The 12,868-nt window shown below is 40.1% G+C and overlaps 2 protein-coding genes across 5 annotated transcripts in view; both read left to right on the forward strand.

The window, feature by feature from the left end:
- Positions 1–925, forward strand: part of nol11 (nucleolar protein 11) — a 7,888-nt gene extending 6,963 nt beyond the window's left edge. The window contains exons 18-19 of the mRNA XM_025058861.1: positions 1–23; positions 223–925. Coding sequence (XP_024914629.1) covers positions 1–23; positions 223–336 — 137 coding nt within the window. The 3' untranslated portion in view covers positions 337–925. The remainder of the gene's footprint in view (positions 24–222) is intronic.
- Positions 926–2,212: 1,287 nt separating this feature from the next.
- Positions 2,213–12,868, forward strand: part of LOC103383979 (nucleosome-remodeling factor subunit BPTF) — a 29,069-nt gene continuing 18,413 nt past the window's right edge. The window contains exons 1-12 of one of the 4 annotated variants that reach the window (XM_008317330.3): positions 2,213–3,135; positions 4,809–5,631; positions 7,763–7,814; positions 7,945–8,113; positions 9,335–9,568; positions 9,817–9,996; positions 10,617–10,796; positions 10,893–11,068; positions 11,285–11,461; positions 11,575–11,756; positions 11,867–11,998; positions 12,642–12,771. In XM_008317330.3, coding sequence (XP_008315552.1) covers positions 2,559–3,135; positions 4,809–5,631; positions 7,763–7,814; positions 7,945–8,113; positions 9,335–9,568; positions 9,817–9,996; positions 10,617–10,796; positions 10,893–11,068; positions 11,285–11,461; positions 11,575–11,756; positions 11,867–11,998; positions 12,642–12,771 — 3,012 coding nt within the window. In that variant the 5' untranslated portion in view covers positions 2,213–2,558. Of the gene's footprint in view, positions 3,136–4,808; positions 5,632–7,762; positions 7,815–7,944; positions 8,114–9,334; positions 9,569–9,816; positions 9,997–10,613; positions 10,797–10,892; positions 11,069–11,284; positions 11,462–11,574; positions 11,757–11,866; positions 11,999–12,641; positions 12,772–12,868 lie in introns of all 4 variants that reach the window. The other 3 variants (XM_008317329.3, XM_017035306.2, XM_008317331.3) reach the window with 3 other exon arrangements.

Raw genomic sequence — 12,868 nt, forward strand, 5'->3', positions numbered from 1 at the left:
TCCACGCCTTTGTAAAGTCACAGGTAATATTTTTGACAAACAAGATTTGATAGTATTTCTATTTGTTTTTGCTGACAAGAGTTTTGCATACTACTTATGTGTACATAAGTGGGTGTGTGTGTATTGAAAGACATTAGTAAATGATTCATATATGAATTGATTTTATTTTGCACGTCACGCCTGCATTTAATTGATAACATTTTAATTGTGGTTTGTTCTTAGGTGCGATTGGTTTCTGAGCTGGGAAAAATCGAGGGCAGTCTCCAAGAGATAAACAAGATGAAAGTGAAAAAGGAAATTGGTCAATACTCCATTGAAGTAATCGAGTTGTTTTAGACTGTGTACAGAACACTTTTCATAAACCTTCGAGCCCATTATTCTCAACAGAATTTCCAGTATTGTGTCTTGTTTTATTGGTGCTTTTGGCACTTACACATTTACTGTTAAGATATGAAAATGTATGTAATCAGCAACTTGAGGCTTGCAGGCCAAATTTGGCCTGCCAAATCGTCCAATCAACCCTGCGACTGGATACAGTCCACACAAAGTCTGGCCATCCAACAAATATTGCTGGTGATCCCTGACTTAGGGTGTGTTTCAAACCATGCAGATGACCTTAGTTGTGTAATTACCTCACACTGAATACATACTGTACATTGACTTGTCTTCATATTCTTGAAATTTCCATGAGACACCAGAGCGGTGATGGTTTTCTTATTGTTTGGAGTGGGATGTGGTTAAAAGAGTAGGAGAGTCAATTGCTGTGTTTTGTATGTTGTACATCTTTCACCAGAGATTCAGTGGCTTTTCACAGAATGCTTTTGGTATTGAATGGTTTAATATGATGACAACGTTGTATATCTATGTGTGGATTCTGATGTATTTTTACAGAATGATCAACATTAAAAAGAAGCAGTGAAACAGATTTGGATGCGAGTAAGTTATTGTGATAGTTATACTGTACATGCTAGCTAGCAATTGACTATATGTTTTATTATTAGCCTTTCTTAGACATACTAACAAATAATCTTTACAGATTAGTTTTTATCACACTCTACTTCTACAAATACTGAATGCACGGTGTATATTTAAACGTGACAAAACTATTTCCAAGTGGTTTTTACGGTATCAGAAGTCCCTAGAGTACAAAATGGGAATAAACTAAAAAGCCAGATGGATGTCCAAAATTTGCAAATATCTGTTAAAAGATTCCTCCATTTCATGGGTAAGAACATATTTGTGCCTGACTAGATTCAATTCTATACTAATTAAACATCTTGTAGAACTAGATAACACATTTTTCTAATTCAAATTTCATGACCTCACACATTTTTAATGACATTTTGGGGTGCTATGTTTGCTGATATGACTGTTTACAAAAATAATTATGGCTACAAAATCAATTAAAATTGACATTTCTAAAAACTTTACAAGGAATTAATCTTGTCATTTTTTTAAATGAGGGTTGTGACTTACCATAACAATTCAGTTAACACTTTAGCGTTGGGATAAAGCGAGTCTGCTTTTTTGTGGCGCTGTACACCAACTATTCCAACTATTCTTTTAGATTAAAAAAAAAAGAAATAAAATTGAGTATGTTGTAAAGCGTCAGTATTTTAAGGAGTATGCATTCAGGTAATCATGCGTGAAATTTATACTATTTATTTAAAACGATCGACACACAGCTACACAGCAATAAGTCATGTAACAATTAACGTTATTATATAGATAACCCTAAAACCAAAACGTATATTTTTCCTTTTCTACATTCACTTATTTCGTGTCAGGAAATCGTGCACTCAGTTGCACTCTATGTTTTACATATGTGGACTCTAAACATGCTTATGTTTAAATTTTAGCATGACTTTGATGAACAAATATGTTTAACTGCATCAGAATAAAGACACATTTCTTCAATACTGGACCCCACCTGGGGCTCAGGCCACTCTTAGTGCTTGTAATTAACTATGAACTTGAAGTACTTACAGGTTCAACTCATTTTATGAATTAGCACGGCAGTTGCGTTTATCGTAAAATATCAATTCACGTGAGCTAGCACCTTCAAGCCTTTACAGTGTAAAACTTCGATATTAGAAAAACAAATCGCGTTTTCATCGGTAAAACCACAACGGTTTCATTTTCTTTATACGCAGTTAAAGTCGTTATATTGGTAGCTAATGGCAAGATCTATATATTGTGTTCTATATATTTTGTTAATGTTTTCGTTGGGAAAAAAAGGCGTGATTTTAATTTGAAGGAAACAAAATGTAGTTCCTGTGGAACAAACGCATGTTTCTGAAACTTGACGCAGCTTTATGGCCTGCTGTGTTTTCAACGCAGGGAGAGCCAAGAAGAAAAATGGCGTCCAAAGGCGACCCAGAGTGGGAAACCGGCCCTTCACTCTGAGCGTTTCACCCAGGAACAGAGTCCAGGGCTTGGGGGAGACATTCAAGGACTTACCGTTGGCTACGCTGGTGTTTTAGACTCAGTTTTCTTAGGTTTGTGGGGCTCATTCGACCACCGAGATTGGAGCGGAACGGGAGAGACTCTCTCCTACAATGAGGGGGAGAAGGGGAAGGCCGCCCAAACAAGCAGCTGTGATGCGGGAAGGTTCACCCGGACCAGTCCGTGGCTCCCGAGGCGGCAGGACCAGGGGGATGCGTGGACGGGGAAGAGGTCGAGGTCGCGGTCGGGGACGAGGAGCAAGTGGCGTCGATTGCGGCACTGCTTCTGCGGAAGTGGAAGCAGACATCTCTGGACGAGAGAACTTTCATTCGTCCCGGGGCCGCAGGAAAGTTGGATCCTCCATCACGGTGGCAGCGGCATCCCGGGGCAGAGGAAGAGGCAGGGGGTCGAGAGGCAGCCGCGGCAGTAGAGGCGGAGTGAGGCGGCCCCAGAACAAGGTGGTGTACGACGACAACAGCGATGAGGAGGATGATAATATAAGCTACCGCTCAGAGGAAGAAGACGAACTCTTAAACGACAACGCTTTTTCGGATCTAGGAGAAGAAGATGAGGAGGCCCTCGGAGACGAATTTGACTGTGTGGAGGAACTACCATATGATGACGATGATGATGCCAGCTACTGTACCGAGAGTAGTTTTAGAAGCCACAGCACCCTGGGCAGCACACCGGGTACGTTTAGTTGCAAATGCACGGATTTATTTTTGCAATACTGTAGTCGTGGATTTTATATTTAGCTCTGAACAAAAAGCAAGCTGCATGATTCAAAATGGAGCTTGCACTCAGAGACAGGCCTTTGTTTACCGGGTGTGCTCTGCCAACCGCGGGTATGCCCTCTGACGCTACACGCTTCAACAACCGGCTTTCGTTTTTTAGTGTTTTTGTCGGTTCTCCACGTTTTTGTTTTCTGTTTTATTTAAAATAGTGTAAGGATTATTTTTAAATGGGCCGTTGGTGCTCACACGCGCCAAAATTGAAAGTGTGGACAACGTTTTGCTGCATTTCAGACATTCAGTCATAATGAAAGATCGTAGAAGTTCACAGTTTACTATGGAGCAGTGATCCATCAGTGCACGTAGTTTATACACGTTAACGAATAAATCAGATTAGAATTTATTAGCGTTCCGTTTAATTTTCAAGTAGGTGTATTGTATATCACTTGTTAGTTATCCAGCTACACGCACCATGCATTTCTCGTCTAGTTGCAGGAAACATAGCACCTCCACGGTGTTGCTAAATAAGTTGGTTTTAAAGGAAGGCGCCTTTCCACTTGTTGCGGACATCATTATAATGTACGTGCTGGACTGTTACCATAGTAACAGTCCCGGATGCTCCTTTACATACACAATTATGAAAAATTACAATCAATGTGTATCACAAACATGACCTTACACTTTATAATGACGATAGCGATTGACGATTTTTACTTGGAGAATTACGTTTAACGACAAAGTCATAGTCAACAAGTACTAAAGTATTTAATTTTTATAAATGTCATATTTCATGAAAATATTATGGCAGTTTTTTGTATCTCACTATATGGCGACTGACTTTGACCCTTCTGAAATACCCATAGTAATGGGTAACAGTACAAAAGGTAACTGAAAGTATTATTAGTCCTGCGATGAATGTGGAACACTTTCCCTAATGGCTGAATGCCCCCAACTCCCCCACCCTCCACCCCCCCCAAAAAAATGCATGTCCTTGACCTTTTGTCTGTATAGATGTATCCACTGGTAACTTTGATTGTAATAATGAAACATACATTCTCTGATTCAGCAAGTTAAGTTCAGGAACACCTCTAACTTAAAAAAAAAACATGTGAACGAGCAGAGTTGAGTTTCATTTGGTCTGTGTCAGACTTGGACAGGGAAGTATAACTGATCCGGAACAAAGTGATGAGTTCAAGAAACAAAGGTTGGGTAGCTGTCATGCTTTTATAACATATATGCATATCCTGTAACATCAGTATTACATGTTAATATGCCAAAATATATTAATGCTCTTGATCAAAGTGTTGTTGTGTTTGAAATGTGGAGTGTTTCAAAATCAGTTGTCATAGAGTTAGCTTCTGTGAGTCTGTGAGTGCAAGTTGCAAAAATGAGAGAATTCTAATAGTTCTGTCCCTGTCGATTATAGTCCCACAGCCTCATTCGAGCAGGCAATGTACTGCAATAGTTAAAAGTGCAGCAACGACTAGGACTGTTGTTGTCTCTTTTCACTTGGTTAGGCTTTTGCTTATGAATTTTTCTGATGTTTAGACTTTGGTTCTGTCCTTTATTGCTACATATATCTCATATATAGATATATATATGTTATAACACAATTACATTTTCTTTTTACAGGCAGGAAAAGGAGTAGGACAGTGCAACCAAGGTCTCCTATCCTTGAAGCAAAGGACATTCCTCCCTTGGAGCTCCCCAAGTCGTCTGAGGACCTCCTGGTCCCTACCTCACAGCTGCTCAGTGTGTGTGCTGTCTACGAAGTCCTCCGCAATTTTCGCTCAGTGCTGCGGCTTTCTCCATTCCGTTTTGAGGATTTCTGTGCAGCGTTGTCCAGTCAGGAACAATGCACCCTGCTGGCAGAAACCCATATGTCTCTGCTCAAAGCTATTCTCAGAGAGGAGGACACCTCCAACACCACATTTGGTCCTGCTGACGTGAAGGATTCTGTTAACTCCACTCTGTATTTTGCAGACGGTATGACTTGGCCAGAGGTGGTGCGAGCCTACTGTGAGAGTGACCAGGAATACCGGCATATTCTGCCTTTTCAAGAGAATGAGGATTATCCATATGAACCATTGGATAACAAAATTAAAGTTCTTCAGTTCTTGGTGGACCAGTTTCTGGCAACAAATATTGCCCGTGAGGAACTGATGTCAGAAGGTGTTGTTGCCTATGATGACCACTGCCGGGTGTGTCATCGTCTTGGTGACCTCCTCTGCTGTGAGACATGCTCGGCAGTTTACCACCTCGAATGTGTAAAGCCACCGCTGCAGGAAGTACCAGAGGATGAGTGGCAGTGTGAAGTTTGTGTGGCACACAAAGTGCCAGGTGTTGCAGACTGTGTCCCTGAAGTACAGAAGACGAAGCCATTTCTTCGCCAGTTGCCAGTGGGCTATGATAGACACCATCGCAAATACTGGTTTCTGAATCGTCGCATAGTTGTGTAGGTTTTCTGAGTTCAAATATGGTTTTAATATTTGATTAGAGTTAAAATTGACTTAATCATTGATCATTAACAGGCTTTCGTGATCATGGTAAGAGTTGTGTGAAGTTATAACATAAAGTAGTGGATCCCAAACCTTTTATGGCTTGTGCCCCATTTTGACATCACACATTTCTGACGATCCTAGAAATATATCTTACACTGTATTGCAAATGCAGAATAGCCAGATTAGTGCAAAAATTGACATTTTCCCTGACCACATATGCATTTAGTCAAGCTTGTCTTAAAATTAGATAGACAGACAGACACAAAAAAACAAAGAAGTGCTGCAGCAGCAGTACAGTATCAAAACAAGAGGAATAATACAAGAATAGATAGTGCAATACAAACAAGAATAGCAGCAGACCATCAAATAACAGGGAAAACCTGAACAGTAAAGATTTGAAAAACGTAAAAGTGCTTTTGTTTCAGCTCCAGATTGTCATGTCTTTTTTGTATTATTATTGTCCCCCTTAAAAAAACTTTTTATCAATTACAAGACATTTCAGGTGACCCCACCTGGGGACGTGACCCCAAAGTTGTAGGGACATTGGTGTCTTGTAGATGAATCATTTCACTTTCACGTGGCCATAAGTACTACTTAATTCAATTATGAATGTTCTCATTCATGGCTATAAGTCGAGCTGTGCTAGGACTTATCGCAATCATAGGCCAAACCGGTCCAATTTCTTCTGTTAAGACAACTGTTGCATTGTGAAACTTAGCTGCTTTCAGACCAGCCCACGTTCTAAATGGCTGGTTCTATGTCTTTTCCTGTTAAGGAATTTTAGTCGTTTTGTATAGCCGTCCAGATTTTAGTGAGACATCCCATTTTGGCAACAGCTACTCATGTTTGTTGTTGTATTTTACAACCGAGAATATATGGCTGTCATGAATGTTAATTGACATCATAAATCAAATAGGTACTATCAACATTCTCCAATTACATATAACTTGGCTGCTCCCTACCTCTGACCTTAAAGTTATTTTGCAAGGATCTGGGTGCTACAGTTGGCGCCACCTAGCTCTTCTTTGTAGTTTAGTTTGCCAACGCTTGTTGGGATACAGATGGCACCTCCTGTTAATAAGCGGATTATAACAAGATTGTAAACCGGAGACAGTTACTTTTTTGGTTGCACATGAAGTGCAAAGTAAGATCCAACGAAACCCTCCAAATTAAACAGAAAGAAATATGTGATGAGCTGAAGCTGAAAATCTGCATCTAATTGTCTTTACAGAAAGCATGCTGTGGTTGTTAGGAACCGGGTCAGGTCTATTAAACCAAACAAGTCTGGCAGTGATCGAATCTACTTGTTCAGGGTTCTTTATTTTCAGAATGAACTGAGTGTCTTGTGGAAATGTCACACTGCTTATAATAATTTATGATTGATTTATAAAAAAGAAAAGGTCAATCCATCACAGTTTTAACATCCTGGACAATAGTAGAATTGGTCTGTTTACATGTTTGACAACAGAGCAGTCACTGGTGGTGTGTGTGTTGGATCAGCAGCAGCTTAATACTTAATGTATTTAACCCTAATGGATTAGACCAGTTAGAACAGGGGTCTCTCACTCAAATGGCTAGAACCATGGCAGTATTTCTTTTAAATGCAGATATTATCTTTACATAGAATTGAACAGTGCAAAGTAAACACGGCCTATGCTTGTTGAACACTTTGGTTCTTAAAAAATAATAATTTATTATTAACATCTACCAACGGGTGTATGTAAGGGGTTTGTGGGCTGGGATTTTGAGACCCTGGTGTTGAAGGCTTGCTACTGCCGCATGTTTCTTTTTTATATTTCTAAGTGCTCCATCCTATTTACCAAATGCCTGTAGAGGAGTCCTACAAAGCACAATGTCTTTTGAGGGTCCCAGTCTGGACATTTTACACCAGATACCTAACCTGATGCAGCCTGCAACCTGTGGTTAGATGTTCGTGTTAAGATGGATTTCAACCAGGGATCTATTGCATGGCAGCTGGGATCTGCTGACTGTGCCCTATTTTATCCTCTTGTAGAATGTCATGAAATTTAGTAAAACATGATTATACTACTCTTTTCTTCATTATTGCTTAATTGTCTCCTACAGTGAAGAAAATGGTGAACAGGAGGAAAAGAACATCTGGTACTATAGCACTAAGGTAAGTGGTTTTACTGTGGTTTTATCTGTGAACGCTGTATCTTTACCAAGTTCATTTATACTTTTGTTTTTCTGTTTTTGAGACGTAGCCACTAATTGACTTGAATTCTGCCAAACTGTCCTTTTTGCAGGTCCAATTGGCTGAGGTCATAGATTGTTTGGACAAGGAGTACTGGGAGGCTGACCTCTATGCAGCCCTGGATGAGATAAGGGATGAAGTGCATACACATATGGACATCACTGAAGATCTCACCAGCAAGGCTCGTGGCAACAACAAGTGTTTCCTTACAGCAGCCAATGGTAAACTGCTTTCACTTCTTTCTTTTTAACATAGTAAACTGGAATGCAACGTTACACTCATCTCACGATGCAATTTGATTTTTTGTTCTCGATATGATTTTATCACAGTTTACTTTTTAAACAGAATGAGCTCCAGATAAATTATGACCAAATACAATGATCCTTTGTTGACAAATTTCCATCACCAACTAAAATGGTCTTGTTTATATCCAAAACTGAAAAGTGTGTAATTCTTTACATAAACACTCCATATCACCAGTTATCTCCTTTCATTAAAAGGAATCTGGTCTGATCGTATTCACCTCACTAACTGTCAATGTATAAAACAACAAAAGAACAAAAGAACTTGAACTCAAAAGACTTCCTTTCGTTACAGAAACGCTGTAAAACACTGTTTTTGTCTGTGAAAAAATTCTCACGTTCTGTTCGAACACCTGAATGTCACTTAGGCTACACAGGAACATGAGGTTTTGGTTTAATGGTCTCACAACCAATGTTTTTCGGTACTTATTGCCACATAGTGTACTAAAGTTTGTGCTCTGATGGTATGACCACTGACGTTTTCAGATAACCCAGCCCACTCTTTATGTCATGATGTGCAATTGTGTTTTTTCAACCCGTGCAAATTGGCAAGCATTTGTAAAGATTTTACATTGATTCATGACGTATCGTTAGATCCCATATTAGTATGCAGAGGACCCCTGTATATGTATATGTATGGTGTTCTTAACAAAATTACTACAGGCTACAAGGAAAAATACTGCTTTCCCAGCCCAATTCTAAACCCACAGAATGGCAGAATGGCATCCTTTCTCTCCCTATATGTATGTATGCTGCTCTGCTGAACAGCAACAGCTGACACATGGTGATCAACGACTGACCAAGTGTGTGAATCGCAGAGCACCATCTGTTGTTCATATTTTATGTTCCCAGTATTTGTTTTTTAAGAATTTTTATTGGAAACTGCATGTGCAATATAGCACATTTTAAACTGGACACTTCACACGTTGCTTTAAAATAATTTTAGTCTTTGAGAATTATCTGCGATCTAAAGAAGGTTCTATATTTATACATAAATTAAACACATAGCACAGTAAGCACAGTTCAAACTTTGTCTTTGGCATTTTGGCTCACTAACAAAACATTGTGGAAAAAAGTGTCACTGTCTAACAAATACCTTTTATGTTCCTCGCCACCACTCAATCCATTCTTTTTCTTCAGAGGAGATCCTGGACAGGTTGCGAGCGAAGAAGGAGGAGGAGCTGGAGGAGGTGAAAAGACGTGCAGCTGAGGAAGCGCTTAAAGCTCGACTGGAGAAGGAGAAAGAGGTGGCAGATGTAGAGAAGGAGGTTGAGGTGAACAATGAGAGACCACTGGATGGCAACGAACAGATGGAAGAAGAAGAAAAAAGTAAAGAGGCCACTGATGAGAAAGGGAATGAGGAAAAGACTGAAGGTAAATGTCATGTTTTTAAATTGTGAAATGGTGGTTGAAACTTATATTCTGAGAATATTGAAAGGGGAAAAACACATTTTCACACATTATTGCAAAATACTTTTATCCAGGTCTTTTCTTTACAAAATTAATTGTCAAAAAAGTATTTAGTATCTGTTGTCACTTAGTTGTAATTACAATATGCATTGCCGACTGATATTTTACCTCTTTAACCAAATACTTTCCTCTATACTGCTGGTTATCTGTAGTTGCTGAAGCTCCACCCACTGACCAAGAAGGCAGTAGTGGCAGAAACGTCTCCACTGCCTCAACACAAATGTCCAGTGTGAGCTCAGGGTTGGTTACTGTTGCTTCAAAGCTCTCAAGTTCCACTACAGAGGGACTAATAGAGGGGTGTTCCAATATGGAGGTCTCTAACGATACCAAAGGTACTTGGCAAATGAGTTCAGTGCCACAGCCTGCAAATAAACAAAGTCTCATTAAGACTTTTATTTAATACTTAGCATAATTTGACCTGTGACCTGTGCGTGTCAGCCGTTGCCCACTTCACTTGAGCTTTTATGCTGCTATAGGCTATTTTCTTACTGCTCTCCTGCCTCTATTTGCATGTATATGTGGAATTGGCCTCTCATCTGCTTCCATGTTGCTTCAGAGTTAATAAGGAATTTTTTTTTTCCTTTTTATTTTTTTTTTTCAAATCTAAAAGCTTATCACCACAATGGGCCTCAATGAGTCTCAGCTGGTTTCAGGGTTTTACTTGCTGCAGTAATTTTAATAAAACATCATGTCCGTCTGCATCAGCTTGTTCTCTCGTTTGTAATGAAGGCATGTGCACAAGCTTTCCCTTTTAGCTCGCTGTCAGAGTTCAAATAGTTCAGCACCTTACGCATCTGAAAATGCTTTTTCAATAGTGTGCCAGTAGAGGGAGCTACAGCCTTAACTTGTTGCGTATTGTATTTCGACTTCAAAAATGTCATTGCAAAATAAGTATTTGGGTAACAGCAGTCTGACTGGAAATGTTCAATGTGATTTTCTCTCCACGTAGCAGAAAGCCCGTCTCTAAACTCTCCGAGTGCTGATGTGATACCCAGTCTAAGCCAGCCTTCCCAAACAAGTGAAGAGAACATTAACTGCAGCCCGGCTGCTGCAGTGCCTCCCAGTGGACCTGAGCCACCTGATCTGGCTGACAAGTCGTCCCAGTCATCAATAGCAAGCTTTGAAGACATAGGTAAGACAAAGCATCCTAGCTTCCATTGCTTTGTTACTATGGATCAGTGTTTATCTAAAGTGCATATCACATGTGTTATTAACTCTACACTACCAGGAGATGGTAAAGACTTGGCCAATGGTGACCCAACGAGTCTCAGTAGTAGGAAATCTGCAGCAACTCGCATGGTGACCCGGCTGAGGAACCCAGAGAGCAAGTTGAGTCAGCTGAAAAATCAACAGGTGGCTGCTGCAGTTCATGAAGCAAACAAAGGCTTCAAGGAGGGCAAAGAGGTGAGGAAGTGGGGAATAAAATTCACAAATCTTACTGTTTTTTTTTTAAAAAAACGTTGGATGAATCACTAACATTTAAACACTTGACGACAAAAGCCAGCAGTGTTCAGTCTTCATTTGACATTCTTAGTCTCAGTTATGGAAATGTGAGAAATTAACATTTGCATATAGGCTAAGCTGATAACATTGTTCCTGTTGTATTTTGCTCTTTCCTAGGTTCTTGTGGTAAATGCACAAGGTGATGTCACTCGGATCAGCACCCGCAGCAGCAAGGAAGTGGTCATGAAGGGAACCAGTCAGTACTTCAAACTTGGCCAGGAGGGAAAGTTTCGTGTCTACCATAACCAGTACAGCTCCAATGCCCTGGCCCTTAACAAGCACCAGCACAGAGAGGTAAGTGAGGCTGCAGATGAAGTTCTGTTGCTTGTCCTTGTTTGTAATGTAACGGGCTAGACCTAAAATGGTAACTTAGCACTAACATCAGATGTTAATCATTGTTTCAACAGGACCATGACAAGCGACGGCATCTCTCACACAAGTTCTGCATGACACCTGCAGGAGAATTTAAGTGGAACGGGTCAATCCATGGCTCCAAGGTTTTGACCATTTCCACACTGAGATTCACTATCCTACAGTTGGAGAACAACGTTCCATCACCGTTTATGCATCCTAACTGGGCTTCACACAGGTATGTGATCGTAAAGTTTATGCATGCTTTTAATAACAAATTCACATACAGGGCTACCTGAACCTAATCTACGCCAGGGAATTTTAAATGTAACTTGTAATTTGTTATAGGACCAATTGGATCAAAGCAGTGCAGATGTGCAGCAAAGCCAGAGAGTTCGCATTGGCTCTGGCCATTCTGGAATGTGCCGTTAAACCTGTAGCAATGCTGCCTGTCTGGAAAGACTCACTTGGACATACCAGGTAAACATGTTGTTTTTTATATATATATATATATATATATGCCAAATGCCATTATCTGTAAATTCTCCTAAATCTGTTTTTGACGTTAGATATAATTTGTGACGTAGACTAAACTGTGTAGAGGATACATAGTTGATTTACAAATCCACTGACTGCCTTACTGAATGAAACCCATTCAAACACTCAAAGTTAGAAACTGACAGCAGGGTTGAATGCATCATGCACAGACCACGTGTGGTCAGGTTAGCAGGCAGAGGTGATCACAAGCAACTCAAATCAAGAGGCCCACCAAAGCTGTGAGGCATAATATTTAGACTACAAGTCCACCACCGTTGCCACCCACAGCTGCCTCTAATGCTGCTGCAACATCACAACACTGTTGAACTCTTTAAAAAGTGATTATTTAAGTTCTTCCGAGGTCAACCTGAGAGAGTGTTTGTGTGTGTAAAAGAAATGAGAACATCAAAGTCAAAGCCGGTCGTTGAACTTTAGAACGGCCATGTTTTCCTTCATGGTAATCGTCCAAAAGCAACTATTTTCTCACCTTTAATCAGTTGTTTGTCCGTACTTACTAAGGTTTACAGGTACTCAGGAGAGCCTCATACTGTAGTCGTGTTTTTAAAACATACCATGACATGTTTAGGTTAAATCGTATGACGTCCATGGAACGTGAGGAGAAGGAGAAGGTTAAAAAAAGGGAAAAGAAGCTGGAGGATGAAGAGACGATGCAGCAGGCCACTTGGGTCAAGTACACGTTCCCGATTAAACACCAGGTGGGTCTTTGTTCTACACTCGCTAAAGGAGTCTTTCTGAGTGGTCTACAAGTTGAACTCACTGTGTTTGGTAAACTAATACAAAAGTATCACAAGG

The sequence above is a fragment of the Cynoglossus semilaevis genome, chromosome 9 (assembly GCF_000523025.1).
Source record: "Cynoglossus semilaevis isolate Cse_v1.0 chromosome 9, Cse_v1.0, whole genome shotgun sequence".
Lineage (NCBI taxonomy): Eukaryota > Metazoa > Chordata > Actinopteri > Pleuronectiformes > Cynoglossidae > Cynoglossus > Cynoglossus semilaevis.